The 22,509-nt window shown below is 28.3% G+C and overlaps 1 protein-coding gene and 1 non-coding gene across 2 annotated transcripts; one reads left to right on the plus strand and one right to left on the minus strand.

The window, feature by feature from the left end:
* Positions 1-103: 103 nt before the first annotated feature.
* Positions 104-22,155, minus strand: LOC123291914 (very-long-chain 3-oxoacyl-CoA reductase-like). Its single transcript, XM_044872376.1, has 3 exons — positions 21,969-22,155; positions 3,184-3,306; positions 104-2,309 (listed from the first exon to the last, which is right to left on the minus strand). Exons 1-3 carry the CDS (start codon positions 22,153-22,155, stop codon positions 1,645-1,647), a joined length of 975 nt encoding a protein of 324 aa, XP_044728311.1. The 3' UTR covers positions 104-1,644.
* On the plus strand, positions 4,271-4,342 carry Trnag-ucc. The gene has a single exon. It is a non-coding gene; the product is annotated as a tRNA-Gly (tRNA).
* Positions 22,156-22,509: the final 354 nt, after the last annotated feature.

Genomic DNA, 22,509 nt, shown 5'->3' on the forward strand with positions numbered 1-22,509 from the left:
TCATTATGAACTGCTTGAAAACATAAATGTCATCACGGAAGGTTGCAGAAAATAAAATTTTAAATAAAATAATTTTTTTTATATATAATTTTATTAAAAAATAACAACGAAACAAAATAAAATCAAACAAAACAAATGCTTTATTACATAAAAGACTACATATTATAAGTGTGACGTAACAATAACAAAACATATATGCTTTATTACATACAAATTACGTGACTTCACAAATATGAAAATGATAAAAAAAAAAGATTTTATAGAAAGGTTTTCGTACATAACGAAAATAAATTATCCTAAAAATTAATTGGTTTCTTTGTGACGAAAGCACTTGGTGTCATTTAAGGGTAAGTCGGAGTTAAGTAGCTATAATTAACAATGTTTAATTATCGTCAAGATACGAATTGGCTCCAGCGCACACACATAAATTCTACAATCCCCTGGGCGAATCCCTTTTCAGCTTTAACGTCTACATTTTTTCCAATCGGTTCTTTGTTTTGCGAGGAAGACGCCATAATAATAATAAATAGTAAAAAGGGTACCATTAAAAACTTTGACAGTCGAAAGCAGAGATATCTCCTGAAAATTGATTCTATTATAAGAGAGTAAAGCTACAAGATTATATCCAGTAGTAGCGTAAGGTGCGGGTGATCGCCTAAGGCCTCGCGGTCCGCAGGGCCTCTTGCAGAATCCGACGAAAAAAATTTATTCGTCATTATAGTACACGATAAATTGTATATTACTCTGTTGTAATTCTAGTCTACTTCACTAGATGTCACTACTAACACTGCAAAACAAGAGTTCCAGTAATAACTGAAAATTAATGTAACGAAATGTTCTTTTTAAACGATGTGAACATGAGCTTAAGACGTTAAATAAAACTTACAATACATAAATCACTTTCAATCTTTTAGACAGCTTGATGCGTAGTACAAAGTACGAAACGACATCATTCATGTCCTTAATATATATGTTCTTACTTCGGCAGGTATCTTTCGTTCGTTGTTATTACTGAGTAGCGATCGATAAAAAACCAGAAAAATCTTATAAAACATCTTTTTTTTTCACTGTTTTTATAAAGAATTGTGTTAACAGAGTTGAAAGATACATTTTGGAGAATATTCTCGTAATAAGACTTTTCATAAGCAAATAAAACTATCGGCTTGACAATGGTATTGGTAATGTGAGAGCTTTGTTCCTCTTGTCAATTTGTTATGATTATTAATCACAGATTTCTGCTTTAGCTATATATCTAATTTCCTATCCATTCCGAATAAAATTCATTCAAAATTTTGAATGAGTTTGAATAGGATTAAATCGGTCGGAGTTTCTTACTAGTGCTCGTAGACCCGAAACAGCAAAAGCTCTGCCAGCTAGTAAAAATTTTGTAAATAGAGATTAAAACTGGCTTTGTGTGCGTTGTGATTAGCGTGTTCATAAATTCGTATCTTTATCCATGAAACAAAATCGAAAAAATTTATCGTTAAGGGAAATGCAGCAATATTTCTAAATCGAAAATACAAATAACTGTGGATAAATATAAAATCGACATAATTTTATCCAAAAATTTTTAAATTAAATAATAAACCGTTGTACTTAAAATATCGAAATAAAGCTATATATAATGTTTTGGTAACTTTAAATTTAACTAACTGCACGTCGAGTAGCTCTTGAACGTAAATTCTCCATGGTACGAATAATAAACCATCTGGATAATCTTGGCGATAAACTATCCAATGTATTAATGAATCCAACAAGTAACGAATGCGCATAATATCCAGTCGTTTTCTCTTCAACACCGACCGTTTTAATTGCATGCGAAACAAATGTTTTTGGTGATGGTGCCATCCATGTGGAAGAACGAATTTTGGACATTTTTGTTGCAACAAAACCAGGTAACACACATTGTACAATAATACCTTGACGTGCGTATTCTGTTTGTAAATCGGCTGAGAATTTATCAACGTATGCTTTGGTAGCAGCGTATACTGTTAACAGTGGACTAGGTATTAGGGCAGTGGTTGATGAAATATTGATAATTACACCCTTTTTACGTTCAACCATGCCGGGCATCACAATTTCACACATTTTATTCACAGATACGATGTTACATTTGATTAGGTTATCGAAGAGTTTATGTTCTTTGGGTACTTGTAAAAAGTATTCGGGATGAGCGTAACTCATACCAACATTATTGACTAGAATACCAATTTCGAGACCTAATGTTTGTTTTTCGATATGTGAATAGATGTCTTCATTGCCGGTGAAATCTGCTTGGATTACTTTTACGTCGACCTTGTACTTTGATTCTGAAATTAAAAATTTAGTGTTTTTGTAACAGATTGCATATTTATATTAGTGCAGTAAATATTTGAGATTTTAAAATAATTATCCCACCCGGTTTGCCAACGGGATAATTGGGATGATAATAGTAGTTTTTAAGAAAAGATAATTTGGAAAAAGCGAAATGTAGAAAGTTATTAAAAAAAACGAGACTAGCTTAAGTCAAATCATTTCGCAACTTTACGAGAAAACGCGGTTTTATCGGGAAAATATAGCATTTTTCGCCTTTTATTTTTTCGGCTTGTATAAAATAATTTTCGAAAATGCAAAAATAGTTGATTAGGAAAAGCCGTGTGCAATATACTATACACTGTGTGTATAACATACACTATAGTTTATAAATTTCCGTTTTTGTTTGCGTTTTTACGGTTTCATCATGCACTTGCGAGATTAATAATTATGAAATTGTTTTATTTTTGCATTTTCGTCAATTGTGCGGAAACTTTATATTATATTGTAACGAAAATTTTTTACATAAAGATATCATTAAAAGTTAAAATTTGAGAAAATTCGAGACGAATTTCTTACGAGTCATACAAGCCGAGAAAATAAAAGCGCTATATTTTCGTGATAAAACCGTGTTTTCTCATAAAGTTTCGAACGGATTTGACTTTAGCTAGTCTCATTTTTTCGTGTGTGTTTCGTGTTGTTTGTGAAAAACCGGTTTTTTTAACCATTCCAATTTTTTTTAAACAACTTGGTGCACTCCGTTTTATTTTTATTAACAACTACTATTTTTCTCCTAATTATCCCGTTAAAAACGGGACAGGAGAATTATTTTATAAATTTTAAACTCTTTTGTTTATACTATAAAATAGAAATTAAGACGATAAAATTTACCTATTTCACTGGCAACTTCCTTTAATTTATCCAATGTTCGACTGACTAAAATTATGTTAATTCCTTTGGATGCTAAAAATTCTGCATATGCTTTGCCTACACCATCTGTAGCTCCGGTGATTACTGTAATAAAAAAAAACAAAGAATTCTTTAAATTTTGGAGCAATGTCTAAGTTCTTATTTATGTCTAAACACGGTCCACAAAGACTTTATAGATTTTAATTTAGTTTTTGGATAAAGTCAATATAACTACGAAGATATGAAGGATTTAAATGTACAAATAGAAAGAAAGGAAAATAACCCTTGGTAACCTGCTTAAAAGTTGTTTTGCAAGAATAAGATAGAAAAAATTATTTAATGCGTATATCTTTTTTATTTATCAATCGATTTAAATTTGGATTTCAGATCTTGTCATCTATTCTCGCACATTTTCAAATTTTAACGAAAGATACATTGAAATCGGGGCAAAGACATATTCCATTAAATTTGTTTAAATTAATTAAATTAAATTTATTGTTCAGAGTCGAAACCAGGAAATTCTGGGTTTTGTTAAGGATCTTTCGGAAATGCAATTTAAAAAGTTTGATATTTCTTTAAAATATTTAAATTCAAAAGAAAAATAATGTGGTTATCCCATTTTAAGATATGAGATACTCAGTCACGATAAAAAAAAACCTGATTCTTTGATTGAGACCATAATTTTATTTATCATCATTCTTAAAACAATAAATTCCCAGCTGATACAATAAAAATTATTAATTTTTTTTTCTTTTCTTTACTACATAAATGGAAATACTGATTCATTCAAGATATCCTACAATAACCTGTTCCATAATAAATATAAATGGTATAAATAATTTGTATAAATATAAATAATTAGGAATTTTTTATTACGTAGCTTGAATGAAAATTACTTGAACAAGTTTATTCGTAGTTTACCTTTTAAATAAAATTGTCACATTCATTATGTCATTGGTAAGTAATATATGATATAATAATTTTTATGTAAAATTAGCGTCTAGATGTCCTCTGTTCGATGCCACTTACTTTACAATCAATTCTGTAGTATATGATAATCATTCAACCTGCGATGGTGGTGTAATGGTCAGCATAGTTGCCTTCCAAGCAGTTGATCCGGGTTCGATTCCCGGCCATCGCAGTAATTTTTTAAATTATTTACTTTTATAAACTGCATTGTGAGACTTTATATATTTAAAATTTTATAGATATATTGAAGAAAGGAACAAAATTATTATTTTATTGTAAAATATTCATAAAATCACCAAAGTAGTCGCATTTCTAACCGTCTGTATGCCTGGTTGAACGTTAATAAGCACCCATAACTCGTAAGAGATAGTGAGTTGAAATTTTAATAAGTTTCTGGAACTAAAAGTGATTTCAAGTATGAGCAAACAAATCAATGGACCTGCGTTTTTCGCAAAAATACTGCAACCTCCTGGTGGCAAATTCTATTGGAGGAAAATAAGCACATATGACTATGAATTCCGAGTTTCAGTAAACATTTAGTATCTAGTTTTCCGTGTGCTTTTATGAAACTGAAAAAAAATTCCTTAACGTTCTATATACAGGATTATTTAAACTGAACAATCTAAGAGGTCCAAATGTGGAAGTAGTTGTTCGGAAAAGCTATCACTTTTCTCACATACGCATCCTAGTTAATTTAAACCGGTCACAGAGTTTTGCATGTCGCTTGCTTTCTATGAAATTTTCCAATTACAATGGCTTAGAAATGAATTTTTCTCCTCTCCGGGCGGAAAGTGTAAATTTTCGCCCCACTGTGCTAAACAAAGTTGCCACCACAGGAGCAAGTAAAGAATATCTCGGATCTCATGCTTGCCATCCTTGGCTTTATCCTGGGCGAAAATGAACATGAGATCTGAAACATTCTTTACTTTTGCTCTCTAAATGTGTAATATACTATTTTCTTATATTCTTACATTTCTCATTGCTCTCAACAAATTGCCTTTTTCGACAGTCAAGTAGGTAGTAAATTTGACGGGACCAATAGGCAATTAGTTTTTTGGCTTTGCACGAACGTATGGCACTCAAAAAGAGAACTAAATTCATAGGATTTGTCGCTTGAGCGTAGAAGGCCCTTCGTTCATGTTTTCGTGCCTTCATTCAACTTTCACGGAGCAGTCCGAAGTCGGATGAGGAACAAAATAGAGAAGTTTGCGCATGGTTTACCGAGTTTTCTTATTTTGGCTTTCTCCACTTGAGTCAATAGAACACAAGGCGGCACGATACGAAAACAAGTTTGATAACAAGTGATTTTCCCAGTTTCTTGAGATTATTCCTGAATGGAAAATTTCCGAAATATTTTATTACAGTTTTCAGTTAATGTTGCTTTGACAATATCAGTCACGACACACGAGATGCAGGGTACGGTTACGAAACGGGTAATTTATCCCAAGGGCTAGCTAATTTTCAACGAGTTTTTCCATCTCATGATAATAATATAATAAATAAAATAAAATATACCACATATTTATTATAACATAACCTTTATCAATCAAAGACTTATTATGAATTTTTTGTTGTCGCATAATAAATCTAATCCTTTTTTTTTTATAATACTAATTAAAAGATATAGGTTATTTATTCGTCACGTTTTCAGTCATAAAATAATTTCTATAAATGTAAAATTACGGAATATTTTATAAGAAAACTTTTATAATAAAACAAGTTTGTATTAATCATTTTAAAACAAGAACAAAGTATTCTACAATAATTTTTAGCTATAACCGAATTCCAATTTTACATCTATAAAGTGCATATTACATTTTCGCTTCAAACAAAATAAATTGGTAGTAAGAATCACAAAAGAAAAGTTTTGAAAGTTTTAATCTTAACCCTTAACATTAAAAATTGAAGTGATGGAGACATATAAACCACAATATCTCTTAGCCGTGATTCGATCCGATCTCCGGAAGCTATTTAATTTTTTAGTTTTTTATATAAACAAATGAAAACAAACAATTGACTGGTATAGTTGATTGCGCAATCGTTTTTTTTTTTTTACGTCATGTAAGTAAAGAAAGATAACCACTCTTACTTACTTCACTTCGTCAGAAGATATAATATATGCTATAAACAAACAAATACATAATATATGTAACGTATAAATTTAAAAAATATATAATACCTTTAAACATACTATATAATGTTTCTAACCTAATTTTGCGCCCTCACGAGTAAACAGTGATGTTTTCGAAAAAAATGTTTCAAACAAAAGTTGTTTCTTTTTTTGATAAGGAACATTTTTTACATATGAACTTTTGTTCTATATCTAACGGTTTGCAAGATGGGTCCTACGGACCCTAGATCTTGACCTATGATGCTCATTTACGAACTTGGGACTAAACTTAGAGGACTATAAAAAGAAAAGTTTAGTAAGGCTTAATATTGGCAAAAGTCAAGAACTCTTGAACTCTAGGGACGCCAAAGAATGTGTGTTATTCGAATCGGGAAGTTAATAATTCAATTAATCAAGGATTTTTCTCTGAGGTAGTTAATAAATCTTCATTAATAAATTATATACAAAATAATTAACCTACGCATAAAATTGTATAATGTGTACGGTTGTGAAAATTAAATAATAACTTCACACATACAATTAACAAATAATTAATTACTCAAGGCCTATATTTACGACTTTTTTCTATTGCTATTGTTTATTTTTCTGTATTTGAAAGATTTATTATTTTTTTAACCTCACGAATCTCTTGTTTGATCCTTACCATTAATAAAAGCTTTCAATAGATATACAGGATGCCCCGTGATTCGATGGACAGGCTTATAAAGGCGTATTCTTTGGATAATTTCGTCGAAAGTCGAAAGTGCCTTATACAGGGTGTCTACTTAAGTTGACTACATATGGAAAGTTTACAAAAAAAAGTTATTCTTAATAAAAATTTCTGCTTTCGAAAATATTAACATTCAGAAGGAATGTTAATGGTCGTTTAGAAATTCAGATCATTTCGAACAGAAGAGAAACGGTTCAAGAAATCATTCCCGAGATATGTAGAAGTGTACATTTAAACAATTTTTTGAGGCAAAAACGAACTGAAGATAAATGTTTAGGAGTGAATTCTTAACGATAGGAATGTTCGACCATTTCAATTTTAAATTAAATTTTGCAAATAACATTAGCGTAATAAAATAATAGAGAGTAAAATTTTAAGTATTTAAGGGAATGCAGTCTTAAGACTAGACCTGAAGGCCGTCCCGTAGACTATAGCGAAAATACAGTTGGATTGCCGAGGCCCTACTTTAATCAAAACTTTGTAATTCATTAATGAAAATAGTTGAAGAAGTAACTAATAATTAGTCATTAGCAAATAATGATATAAGAATTTGACAAATTTGAATCTAAAAATAAATTTTTGTTAAAAAAAAAACTGCCTAAATGTTGTTAGAATAATAAATTTCTACACATACATTAATTAAATAAGATTGTGTTTTACCTACAAATCTGCAGTGCAAATGCAAGACAACTTTTTAATCAGTAACTGAACTAGGTAGTGTTTGGTAGTATGTGTGTATATGTATAACCTTAAAACAACTTTCTTTTATAAATTATTTTGTAATAATATTATATTTACAATGTTAACTAATGTCAAGGATCTTTAAATAAATCCTCTGTATTTTTTTGGTACTTAATTTTTTTCCATGATCTTGAACTTTTTTAACTTGTACGAAAAGAAAGATTGTATGGGTAATTGTAATTTACACAAAGTAATCGACATCTCCGGTTCTGCTTGAGGTCAACTTATGCTTAAAATTTTCCTTATATCTTTATCTTTCATTTGTCGTATGTTTCATCTTGATACAACTTATTTCTTTTGAGCGATGGATCGGCGGGCGAAAAATAAAAATTTGTTTACTAGACCTTATGCTGTTGTTAGTTCTTATTAATATTTATGCTCATTCGGAGTGAGAAGTTCAAAAAATATCATAGAAAGTCGTAAATCCCTTATAAAAAAATTAGTTAATTGCAAAATACTTGAGATATAATAACAAAAAAAAGAACGAGATGTGTCGTGGGCACCCGGTAGGAACTATATCCTTTTCGTATCTTGATACATTATAAATGTGGTGCTTATTTTTTTCATTTAAAAGATATTTTTCTAAAAATTTAGGGTATTAATTTTAAAAGTCAGATACTTGTTTGATTTTTTAAAGAATTTAATTTTATAGCTACTTTTAGTTTTTACTGTATAAATTAATTGTAGTATTAGTTTAAAAAAGATATGCTTCTGATTTAGTAGTCAACCCAATATATGCGTACATTACTTTTGGTTTGGTCAGAATATTTTAGTATAATTAACAAGTGCTTTTTGGTTAAACTTTTTATTTAGCAAGCTCGGAAAATTATAAACAAAAGGTATCATTCGATTCGGAATAGCAAGTAGATGATTTTTGGAAAAAAGTCAGAATATATATTACTCTGCAACTCGAATTTTAAAAAGAAGACTCCGTAAGTCGTAATTAGTAAAATATAATGACGTCGTAGTGTTAGTAAAAGTAGTAAGTCGAAAACTCATTAACTTGAAAGCATTTCCCTTGATATTCGAGTTATCGAGGTTCCACTGTATCAGTTTGGACTATAGATAAACACAGATGTTATGGTAGGTTTGGTGCATTTGCTACTTGGCCGAGGAAATGTTGTTATTTCGTGTTTACTTTAAATATACACTAATTAACGTAATCCATAAAGTTGTATTCAAATATTACAAAAATTTTTTAATCTACATAACATTTTGATAAAAAATTTATTACACGTCAAAAAGTAAGAAACATGCAAATTTTTTTAATAAAAACCTTGACTATGCATTTATTTTGACAATGTCCAAGGCTATTAACTATTAGGAATTTGATATTTACAATACACCTTCGCAAAGTATAAAATTTTGAATTTTTCTAAATAAAAATATTTTTGTATTTATTTATTTATTTATTTTTTTTTTTTTTGGATCAATTTTAAGCAAAAAAGTACTCTAGTGATTTTTTTTCTAGAAGTTTATTTTCGAAATAAAAATTCAAAATACGTTTTTTTGAGGGGATTCGTTTATTGAAGGAATTTTTTTTTAGAAATTCATAGCCACACAAAGTTTTTTGATAATTTTCCATCGATAAATAAGTTACAAACCTTATTAAACAACAATATTTTTGTAAATAATTAAGCAGAATAAGCATTTTTTTTTTTTAAATTTTGCTATCGGTAGCTTTATTTTTATACAGGTCATTACAATTGTGTATGTAGTCTTTAAAGTTTTTGCTTAGTCATTATAAATTATGGAAAATTATGGTAAAACAATGCCGTATTAAATATTACGAATTTTACACTAATATTAATAATCTATTGCATTACAATACATGTTTAAAATTACATTTCAAATAAATAAATAAAAACTTCTATTTCAAAATTATAATTTTAAAAAATAGAAAAAAAAAAATATTCTGGTTTATCTAGAATTTGCTGAAAGCTTATTATTCACGTCCTAAGGTTAGGTTATATTGGCTGTCCATGAAGAACACAGGTTATACAGCCCATTGTGATACCATACATGTGTTTTACCACCTTTCCGCTGATAATTTCATTTATCAGCTCCTCAATTTCAGAGGCTAAGTGCACCTCCTTCATGCATATACCATGCACTAAACCAGCCCATCACCACTATTAATTAAATTAATTTTGTTGCGGCGTCGGGAATCGAACCCGCTTCCCTAAGCATACCGCAGACGGAATTGGTTACGCCTTAACCAACTGAGCTAATAGGGTAGACGCACTTATAACCAAACAAAATTAAAAAATCGAGCAATTTTCAACAACAAAATATATAAAATGACAGTCTGCCGTTTTGAATCCCTCTGGTGGAAATATTTTCTGCCGATAGTCTAATTTAGACTTGCAGTGTTTTGAAAAACAATTCTAGAAGAATGAGTAAGTCTAAAAAATTCTGAAAAGTAATGTAAAACTTATTAACCAGTTTGAAGACTGCATTTTAACAAATTTTTGGACTCTCCTAGAAGACTTTTTCAGAATTAATCAAAGATTTCATGAAAATTTAGCTAAAGTAAGAGTAAGACGTTTTCGAAATTAATCAGAAAAATTTTCAACCATTCAGATTTTCGAAAATTTAATTACTGTAGATTATATTTAATACTTCTCGTAAGGAATATAAAAACTTGCCTGGAAATTATTTAGAGTTAGAAGACTTATTTATTCGCTCTATACTTCTTTAGAGAAACCAGATAAGATATATAATGCGAAATACGAAATTTTACGCGCTTGCAGATGTTTCATAACGCAATTCCACTGCTCTAATAAATCTAAAATTTAAAAAAATCGGAGCCTTTCTTATTTTAAATTCGATTTTTTATATGGCCTCCGATAACTACAATAACATTTCCTGCCTTTGCATAATCGGACATTAATACAATAGTTTTATGTGTGTTTATTTACGCGCATAAAAACAAAAGATGACCTCCTGGAGGTTCATTATTTCAAAATAACATCATACTCTGTGGTTTTTTAATTATAAAATATCACAAAAAAATATTGGATTTTAAACCCAACCAAAAAAGATCTACGTATCTCAATCATACATAGAAAAAAGTTAACATGTTTCAAAATTGTAGCCAAAATAAATATTAATATTTGAAATATCAATTATGTTAATTTATGGAGTTATTAAAAAAAATTATATACTTTTGTGCGGGCCCGAATTTAGAAATTTTTGCAAAAATTGCAACTCCCTCCCCTCAAAACTTCTTCAATGGTGGAATAAGTTTAGTATGAAAATTTTTCAATCAATAAAATGCATCTTTCTGAAAATAACATGATTTTCAATATAGAAACTTATCGAATATTCGATATTTAGTCAATTTAGAGACTTGTATTTAAATCGATTCTTTTCTCGATTCAGGCTTCTTAGATTTTCTGAAGTGGCAGGTTTTCCACTTATAATGTTGGTACCGGTGCCAACGAAATAGGTCAGAAATTCTATTCCCACGAATAAAACAAGTTTTCAAAGTTTCCGCCAAAATCTGCTTCCATAGGCACGTGCTTACTCTACCTGTATGGTAAATCCGGGCCTGATTTTGTGACAAGGAAATGTTTATATAGTCTTTGATAAAAAATTAAACATAATGTTTGGCCTTGAAAAGTGTAAAAAAATTTTTTAAATACATATTATAAAATATTGAAGACAAGCATATAGAGGTGTATTGGACTTAAGGGTAGCTCTCAAACGGACAATATTCAGTGGCGGATTTAGGTTTGATGCCGTCCTTTTTGCTTTCTGAGGGAGTGATTATTATTACTTTTTTTCGGTATCCTAATCCTAATATTCTATTATTAGTTCCTAACGGAGTGATTATTAAAAATCTAATTTTCAAATTTTTTAAAATTTGTATAGATAATATTTTATAAAATTAAATATAATTTCAAATATAAATTATAAACTGGAATATAATTTTTCAAAAATAAATAAGTAACATTTTATTTAAATAATCACTTTCTTCTTCCTGACTTTGGTTTGCGCGAAATAAGATCGATTCTCGATATCTTTATAAACAATTTCTTGCATTTTTCTCCATTTTCATGGTGGAAAAAGATCTTTCTCATAAACAATTTGTAGTTGGTATGCTCAAAAAAATACGTAGAGTAATATCTACGTTAGAATAAACATCTTGAAGATTTCGTGAATGTAATACATTACATATGTTTTTTGCCGAGCGTACATTTTCAAAATTTGCTATGGTGTCTTTAAGTTGACAATGTAGATGAATACATTCATCCCTATTCCCATCCCTATCTCTATATATTATAAATGCGAAAGTAAGTATGTTTGTTTGTTTGTTACGATTTTACGCATAAACTAGCGAATGATTTTTAATGAAACTGTACAGTAATATAGCTGATACATCAGAATAATACATGAGCTATAATTTAAAAAGATACAGATACTAAAAAAAAATTTTTTTTAATAAATTTAATCTGACATTTACTATTTTAAATTTTTACAGAAATCTTTAATTTATGGTTCAAAATGATGGAGCAGAGTTATGATCATCATTTTGAACCACAAATTAAAGATTTCTGTAAAAATTTAAAATAGTAAATGTCAAACAAATCATGGCAAAGTATTCTGATATACTCAATGAATTATGACTACTTTAACATTTAAAAAATTGAATACTGTGCATATCTTTTAGCTGCGTAAAACAATCCCTTCAAGTGTTATGGAACGTTGATAAGTGAGATCAAAAGAGGTGGAGGCTATAAAGTGGTGGTTTTATTTTTAAACCCAATGAAGCGAGCGGTTATGAAGCTAGTTCCCTAATATTCCTTTTAAATCGTCAGTATACTTACTGACGAGTTCATTTGCTTGGTTTTTCAACTCATTTGTATAAATTTTAGATTAATTATCAAAAATATCAAAGTTATTGTTTAATGAGAATAATTTCACTAAAAACTCAAATATAATAATATTGAATAAAATAAATGTGTTAAAAAATTTTGCTCAAAACTTTTTCAGTTAAACTTTTTTTTTAAAATAATACATAAAGACTAATTTGATAAAAGCCTATTGATCTATTAAAAAATTAACATTGGGGCAAATTAAGAGGTAAATTCAATCATTAGATCAATACGTTTTATTCAAAAAAATTCGGATTGCCCTTGAATTATTATTTCGTCTTTAAAATGTTACCGCCTCTAAAATTGTGCCAGTCTAGGCAACTGCCTAACGTGTCTAAGCCTAGATCCAGCACTGACAATATTATTGAATAATGAATGTATTGATCGTCTGAGAAGTTGATAAGAAGATCGTTATCGATAGTTGTGAGAAAATATCGAAGAAAATTAAAACGATTTAATTTTTTGAGAATTGTTAAAATAAAGACCATGCTCTGATCCTCATATAAGAATTAACGAATTCCAAATTTTAAAAATATTTACTTAGTTTTAAGATAAAGTGTTAATTTCACCTTCAACTAATTACTTTTAATGTAAGGATACTATTTAACTTTTTTCTCAATGCCAAAGGTTAAATTGAACTGTGAAAGATTAAGTGCATAATATTTACTAAAGTATTTATAAAATACAAAACTCATAAAAATCATCTGATAATAAATTCATTTTTAATTAAAATTTTTAATCTTTTCTTAATTAATTTTTTTTAAATCTATTGAGAATTTTTTTTTTATGATAAAAAAAATCACCTCATAGACTTCGAACTTTTTACGAATTTTTTATCTTTTTTATCGTAATTCGTTTTTGATAATCTCATGTTCATCATTCGATCACTGATTTTCGCACAATATGACTCACGCCATATACAGGATGGGTCAATTTAATCTATAATGGTTAATAGCTTGTTTTGTAGTAAAAAAATAAAAAAACTAAAAATTTTAGAGTTTGATGGGGAACATCATGTTCTGACATCAGATTGGACCCTTGAAAACTTTTGGTATAAAGCATTCTTCCGTATTAAGCCTGTTTTCTTTCGATTAAATGCAATAATGACATATTTTTAAGTCGCCTTTCCTTCGAAAGCTGACGATTTTCGAAAAAGTAGTTTAGATGAAAAATGCTAGTTTTTTAATAAGAATCAACTTAGTTTTTTTGAAAATATTTGATAATTTTATTTCTAGAGTTAAAAAACTTGTTAAAACACAACCTCTTCTATGTGGAGTAAACTTCGACTTTTATTTCTAACGTATTGCTTATAAATCTTCCATTAATAGGATTTCCTTGGCACTAAAGTTCATTGATCAATATCATATCATATATCGATGTTACTTCGCACTGTAGACTTTGTTTTAAACATAACTTACCATTCTAAATTGCAAAAATTTATTTGAATCATTGATTCCTGATTATGATTAATTATCAAGGAGTATTATCTTGAAAACAAAAAAGATTATTTGAAATCACCAGAGACCGGTCATAGTTCTTATTTCACCTGTGAGTTTTTAATCATTAAATTGAAAATCTATAAATTAAAAAGTTGATTAATCTGACATATTCTTTTTTGCATCCTCAAAAAAAAAATTTATTGATCAATGTTTTCGTGGAGTATTTTCGTTAATTACAAGAATATTGATTTGAAATTTTGGACTGTCATACAAGGTGATGGGTTACATTTTTTAAAATACTTGAAGTGAAAACAAACAATTGAATGAGTTAATTGTTGAAATACCACGCATAGGCAGTGTTGATTACTCTATCACATTACACATACATACATATATAACGGATAAAGCTATAACATACATACTATACAATTTGCGGTCTCACGGGTAAACAGTGATGTTTACGAAAAAATGTTTCAAACAAAAGTTGTTTATTTTTTTACAATTAAACTTTTTTTCTATCTCTAATGGTTTACAAGATGGGTCCTACGGACCCAAGATCGAATTGAACTATGTTGCTCATTTACGAACTTGACCTCACTTTTTACGTTCTTAGCACGCAATAAAAATTTCAGCTTGATATATCTTTTTGTTTTTGAGTAATCGTGGTGATAGACGGACAGACAGATAACAGATAATTAGTTGATTTTATGAACGCCTATACCAAAATTTTTTTCGTAGCATCAAAATTTTAAGCGTAACAAACTTGAGACTAAACTTAATATACTATGTATATTTCATAGTATAATCAGAACTTTAAACTCGGGCCGATTCTTCATAGTTTTTCTAGCGTCAGAAATGGTTAGAGATATCAAAAAAAACTAGTAGAAAAAGTTGCTTAGAATATTTTTTTATACCATATTATTATTTTATAAATCCATATTTTGTTCCACACTCATAATTATTACAAATTTCTTGAAATATTTGAATACATAACACTATTAAATTTGTCCAATTTTTACATTCCCTATCGTTTACCAGTTAAATAGGGTCGATGGACCCTATTTGTCAATTTATAGTAGGCTGAATTTAAAGTTCTGATTAGGGGTAATGTCTCCTAAAAAATGTAACCCATCACCTTGTTTGACTGTGCAAAATTTCAAATCGATCTTTCTATAAATAACAAAAAATAAAGGTGTCTTCATCTTAAATGCGACACACTATATAATGGGTCCAGGAGCCGAAATTTGGTTAATGGAAACGTAAATCTCTAAATAGATCTATAATTCATTCTCCAACCGATTTCAGGCTACTTCAAGGAGGTGTTGACTCCCTGCTATCGGTAAAATTGACAATCCAAACGGATCTGATAACCGATATGTTCGTAATGATACCGTGAGTATTTTTTCGAAACTATCAGTCTTGCTGGTAGCAAGTATCCTGCATAAATTGAATTTGTTAATAGCCAAGGAAATTAGGTGAAAATTATTCATTTTTTTTACTACAATACTTTACTCTGCATATATTTCACCACTTGACGATTATCATACACTTAAAGATTACAATAAAAATAATCAAGTGATTAGCATAGACTTGACAACTTTTTTTTTTATTCAGTAATCAATTGGAATTTAGCACTTTACACCTTTTTTTTTGTAAACCTTTGATTTACAAATGCAGGTATCTTCCTTTTCATTAGGAATAAAAAATTATCTAATTTTTTTACTAAAAAATTAACACTTCCTAATATTAACAAATATAGTTATGCAAATACCTTAAGAAGACTATAAAAATGGATACAGTCTACAGATTCTATTTTAAAGAAACAAAAAATTAATTAAAATATTTAAAGAAAAAATTTCCTGAAACGTAATTTGTTGTTAAATTTTTAAGACGAAAAAAAATTGTTAATTTAATTTTTTTGTTATATTATGTAAAAAAAAAGAAAGAGCTAAGTTGGATTTGATTATAGAGGCCGTGCCGCGCCGCAAATATGTTTATTTTTTTAATTAAACCATTTTTTTTATTCATTACATGTTTCAATTTATGTAATGTACGTTTGAATAACGTGTAAATAATATCATTAGGCATTATCAGATAAAAAATCACAATAAAATGAAAATTTTGATTTTCCTAATAAAAAGCCACAAAAATATATTTCGGCAAAATAAACACGTTTTCTTGCCATGAAATTAAATTAAATTTTAAAAACTTTTTTTATTATCGCAAAAACGCTGTCAGCAATTTTGGTGACGTAATATTGGTAAATATTGGTTAAAACAACAGTCGTGTATGTATTTATTATATGTAAAAATTTGATGGTAGCATAACCTACAATTACTATGAAAGCCACCAACAAATTAATAATTAATGCATATTATTTTTGCCTTTATGATGTCACATCATGGCGGCTCGTATTTTAGGCCACCTCGTAATTAATTCCATACAGTATGTCACGAATTTGACAAGCCAATATTATGACGTTATGCCCGTTTTAAATTTTGAATTTCCGTTTTAGAAATTTTTTATTTCTCTCACTGAATTTGCACTTTTATTAATTAATATATTTTTAATTACTTAAAATTAATTAATAAAAGTGCAAATTCAGTAATAGAAATTAAAAATTTCTAAAACGGAAATTCAAATTTTAAAACGGGCATAACGTCATAATATTGGCTTGTCAAATTCGTTGACATACTGTATGGAATTAATTACTTATATTTTGTATGGTATTACATTGAGTTATATTATTCTACGACTTTTTATTAGAAAACTTAATAATAACGAGTGTAAATTCTATGTTGTAAATTAATTTTTGAAAGTTTAAATTATACATTAAATGTCACCAATTGACAGGTCACATAATAATATGTCATCAACAGAGAGCGCCAAAAGACTGCGTTTAAACATCTCAAAATTATTCTATATTTTAAATATTTTTTTACACTTAATTAACGCATTTTTAAACAGTATTCATATTTTTTACTATGTTATAACGCTGGTAAATAGAGTAATTTTTATCTAAAAATTACAAATATTTTAATGGGTGTATGCAAAGTTTCTGAGATATCGCCCAAATTAATATTCGAAGAGCGATTTAATGAATCGATTCCAGGCTATTTCTTAAAATATATTTGTCTAACTATATATACACCGTATACAGGGTGTCCCGTGACTTTATGATCATAGCTTGAGAGAGTATTCACTGAACAATTTTAAGTCGATAGTGCCTTTTGGACCTTTGTCCAAAACCCAATAGTTACGGAGTTATGGGCACTATTGAATTTAACCAATAAAATAAAGATTTATTGAGTAAAAAGTAATTTAATGTTTTATTATGTAACAATTTTCATACAAAATATAGCTGCTGTAATTCTGCGTATTTTCGTTTTTTATTCAACTTTTTAGCATCAAGATTGGCTGAGATATGCTACTTTTTACGATAAGTCTGCGTCGATATCTGTGTATTGAATAATAATTACTTATAAACGGAAATTTAAAATTAGCATGCAATGCTCTCCACAAGGTGAAATATTGTCATGTAATCAATAATCAGCCACGCTTTATATTTTATTTGTACTTAAGCATAGAGTTGAGAATAAAATTTAGTCTCTCGAAATTATGCTCTTTAAATTTAATTTTGACTTAAGTCAAAGAAAAATTTATTTATAAAATAATAAAACATAAAAATCTGAAAAATGTTGAATTATAACTAATTGTGTAAATTCTTTTCATGCGTGTGTTTTTCTTGAATGGAAATTTTTACTATTGAAAAATAAATTGAACGGAGGTCAATGGGTTAAAATTGTCATTATAAAAGCATTTTTATAATATTTAAACAATGATTTTATTAATTTTTTTAATAATTATTCCAATGTTATGAGAAGATTTTTCTATTCATAAAATGAATGCTATCTGATAAAAACATTATTTTTATCTGACGTAAATTTTGAAAGTGTCTGTTTACAGGTGTCGATAAAATCATCTAAGTCCTTTTCTTGTCTGTCATATTTAGCCTAACAAATTTTACTTCTGGCTATCGAAGTTGCCGCCTAGCTATACCTACCACTTACGTAAAGATTTAAAATAAAAGTCAGAATGAATTGAAATACTACAAATAATTACTTTTAAATATTTTACTACAGTGTGTGTATTTGAAATTTAGGTACCCATTTTGTACCAAATACTTATATTTTCACTGCTAATGATAATTGGGACTTGCACTACTTGGGACTAACTAAAACAGGACGTAGACTCGTTTTTCAGTAGTTCCAGTTTAGACCTCCAGATGGCAATAGTTGCAGTTACCATTTTTAAAGGCCAATTCAAATCAGATAAATCTCGCAAACTGGCGATACAAATTCGTACTATTTAAAACAGGAAGTGGATCACTTTTTCAGTAGTTTCAATTTAGACTACCAGGTTACTTCCCAATTACCAATATTGTATTTAACATTTTTCGATCAAAAATTGTATTTTCACATTCTTTAGAGAGGTTTTAAAAATTAATTTATCGTATTTGATGTCCAAGCATTATGATGAGTAAAGTATGACTACCATCTGTATCTTTAGGCGTATAAATGTCATATTACAAGTGCGGAAAGATTTTAGGCCGACGGCCGAAATCCGACTGGCAGAACCACCATTCCACCAAATCAGAATATTTCAAAAACAAACACGATAACTCAAAAACAAAGAGATATCAAGCTGAAATATAGCGTGCTTAGGACGTAAAAAGTGAATTTGAGTTCGTAAATAAGCAACATAGGCCAACTGGGTCATAAATGTTAACAAAATGTTCCTTATAAAAAATAAACAACTTTTGTTTGAAACATTTTTTCGTTAACTTCACCCGCGAGGGCACAAATTAGGGCAAAACTTTGGTGTCCATTGTCTCCAAAACTATAAAAGGTAGGGAGGGATAGTCTTGTGAAACAATCTCGAAAAACGGGAAAAAATTTTAGAAAATTTTCACAATTTTCGAAAATTAAATAAATGGCGGCCGAAAGGTTACTAAATAAATTGTGTTGGTTTTTTAAACTCTTCTAATATATAAAAAATAATGCAAGCACTGACATTCAACACTTTCTATACAGGGTATTTGAACAATTAATTCAGTGAATTATTTACTTTCATTTGTTTTTTTTTATAAATTCAGAATGGTCTAACGAACTGAAATAATGGTTTAGTTGAAATGTCCAGCCAATAAAGTTACGGAAAAAAAATATTCGAACCAATAGATTATATTATAATTGATAAATAGATTATATTATAATTGGGATTTTTAAACAAATTTTTTTTTTTTTTGACAAAATTGCAAAGATAAGTTTTATAACAAAACTTTTTTTATTTTTTCATGATAATTTTATAGTTACAGACAGTTTTAAAAGAACTTTTCAAAAGAGAAACGAAAAAAAAAAATATTCGTTAAACATCGTTGTGACGTAATAATGATAAGTTAATAGTATACACAGTATACAATTATTAATTAACATTATGACGTAACACGATCTTCTACGAACATTCTTTTTGTCGGGCGTTTTCGTTTCTCTTTTGAAAAGTTCTTTTAAAACTATCTGTAACTTTAAAGCTATCACAAATAAAAACTAAAAACAGTTTTGTTATAAAACTTATTTATGATCCATCCATTTTTGTGGGAAAAATTTTTTTTTTTCTAAATCCTAATTTTGGCCTAAAAAATATAAAAATTGAGTTCTTTTGACGATTGATCGAATATTTTGTTTGTTATCGCTTGTAATCCTATATGAAATCCGTTGACATGTCAAGAACTAAGTACTCATTTAGTCTACAACTAAATTTTTGTAGATTTGTGGTCTTTTTATTAATTCCAAAAACCGAAGCAAATATTTGAGCGTACCAACAATATTCCAAAAAATTGAATTATCAGAAAAATTGAAAAAATTAACCGATTATGTTTTTCAATAAAAGAAAATAATATATTCAGGAAACAAAAAAAAAAAACCCAAAACGTTTTTAATATGATTCGACTTTGAATAAAAATTTCCAAAATGTATCCATATATAATGAATAAAACTAGTTTTGTATAAATTAATTATAACATATCACAAAAACACTAAATTTAAAATAAACTTGTTGAACTAGTTTTTAGTAGATTTATTGATGGATTATTACCAATATCCGTGTATATATATATAATAAATTTACATTTCGAATTCTAACAACAATCAACTTTTGTTAATATCTTCGAATTCAAAATTAATTCGAATTTAAAATTTTTATTAATGTCTAAAAAAGGTAAAACTTTTTGTCATATCATTCATTGACGAAACGAAATCACAATAGATTTAAAATTAAATAAATAGCTTCAATTTACGCAAATTCATGTAATGTCAAGGTCGGGATCCTATGTTGGGATCCCCAGGCAAAGTTCTTAGGTTTCGGATCCCCAAATAAATTATAATTTAAAAAAATCCCAATATATGAAAAAATTCCTATATTTTCCCGTAATTTTCAACAAATTTCAAAATCTTGAATGATTCTTTTATTATTAATCTGAATCCTTAACCCGAAATTCCGCGATCGGTTAACAATATTAATACTAGAGGCGGATTTAAGGGATAGGAACATTTAACCACTGGAGTCTCGAAGAAAGGACCCTAAGTTAAGTAACGAAAACTAAAAAAAAAAGACAAATTTGTATGAAAAGGCTCCACAAGGGGGATTTCAAGTTCAGTAACAAAGACTAAAAAAGTAGTAGAAACAAGGGGGACCCCAACTTCAGCAAAAAAAAATTAAACAAAGCAAAAAAATATAAAAAAGTCTATATTTCTCCCACTGGGCGCTTTTCCTTAAATCGGCCACTGTCAATACTGGTTAATACTGTCAACTGAATTTTTCTTATTCGACCACAACTAATGAGAAACTTTACCAATTTACCTTTTTGCAATTTTAAAATTCCGGTTTTTCCTAACAATTCCTACAATATTCGTTAATGTGAATTTAATTATTTTTAACCGAAAATTCCGTTAAATAAATAAATTTACCAGTCACGAAGTCGGACGAAAAAGTTCACGATAAAATGTGTAAGTAAATAAATTATAATACAGAAAAATCATTCCCGTATTTCCCAATTTTCCGAAGTTTATGATCGGTTGCCACTATGCTAAATATAATTACTATTTCTGAAGAAATCGTTTAATCAAATTATAAAAATTCCCAATTCCTGAAGTAATTCCTGTATTTGCAATAATATTTTCATTGTTCCCGAATCAGGAATGAGATGTGAATAGAAAAATCAAAAATAATAACAAAATTTCATGAATATTCCCATCATATAAAATTTATCCCGATTTAATTTATAATTCCCGGTTTTTTTAACTTCCTGGAATATTTTTATGAATATAGGAATAAAGGAAAAAAATCGTGGAAATATTTCAATATTCGCTTAATATAATTACATTTTCTATCCCTGCGAATTTCATAAAGAAATCGTTTAATGAAATAAATTATAAAAATTCCCGATTCCTGAAGTATTTCCTGTATCTTCAATAAAATATTTTCATAATTCCCGAATCAAGAATCACATATGAATAGAAAAATCAGAAATAATATTTCGTGAAAATTCCCACGATATAAAATTTATCCCGATCTAATTTATAATTCCCGGTTTTTTCGAACTTCCGTGATTTGACTGACAACACGTTTGGAATATTTTTATAAATAAAGGAAAAAAATCATGAAAAGTCTTAAAATATTTCAATATTCGCAATTATAACACCCCCCTCCATAAAACTCCCAACAAAGCTGAGCTTGAAATTTTTTTAACCAAAGAATTCTAACTTCAACCAAAACCGGTAATTTTCGAATAACCACACAAAAAAAAATCTTAAATAAAAAATAAAAATTTTGTATAAACTTACAAGCATATTTTCCCATATCCTTTAATTTATTCACATTTAATCGTCCAATTTGTGGCCCAATAAATGTTTTATATAAAATATTAAACACAAATTTTGTAACTTGAAAACCCACAATCGATATACAAACTATACCAATTTTTTCTAAAGTTGTCAACATTTTGAAATTAATTGTTTGATTCCGATTCATTCAAATTTTAAATACAAACTGAACTCCAAATGTATTTTAATGATAGTTTTATTAAAGTTAAAAAAATTTATGTTATTATCAATAATAAAAACTGATAAGCCTACAGAACATTCGTCGCTAGTTAGTTCATAGTATTACCACTGCTGATATTCTTTTTGTACCCGGGTGTATACACTATTTACACTTAGTGTAAATAGTAAAAGATCGTTTCTTAGAAAAGCATTATGATTTCCTACTTACGTTCTTTATATTACACTGAGACAAAAAGAACAAACTACACTAACATTCTACTCTTAAAAGCGATAGTTACCGTTTTACTATGGAACACTCTAAAATGAAATGCATGATTAGAGA

Source organism: Chrysoperla carnea, chromosome 2, assembly GCF_905475395.1.
Source record: "Chrysoperla carnea chromosome 2, inChrCarn1.1, whole genome shotgun sequence".
Taxonomy (NCBI): domain Eukaryota; kingdom Metazoa; phylum Arthropoda; class Insecta; order Neuroptera; family Chrysopidae; genus Chrysoperla; species Chrysoperla carnea.

Bases quoted from the DNA above. Each gene is read 5' to 3' on its own strand.
- LOC123291914 (XM_044872376.1), bottom strand. From the start codon at position 22,155: ATGAATCGGAATCAAACAATTAATTTCAAAATGTTGACAACTTTAGAA. The intron at 3,307-21,968 runs GTAAGTTTATAC...TTTTTATTACAG, and splicing joins GGATATGGGAAAATATGCTT to TAATCACCGGAGCTACAGAT. The intron at 2,310-3,183 runs GTAAATTTTATC...TTTTAATTTCAG, and splicing joins GGAAGTTGCCAGTGAAATAG to AATCAAAGTACAAGGTCGAC.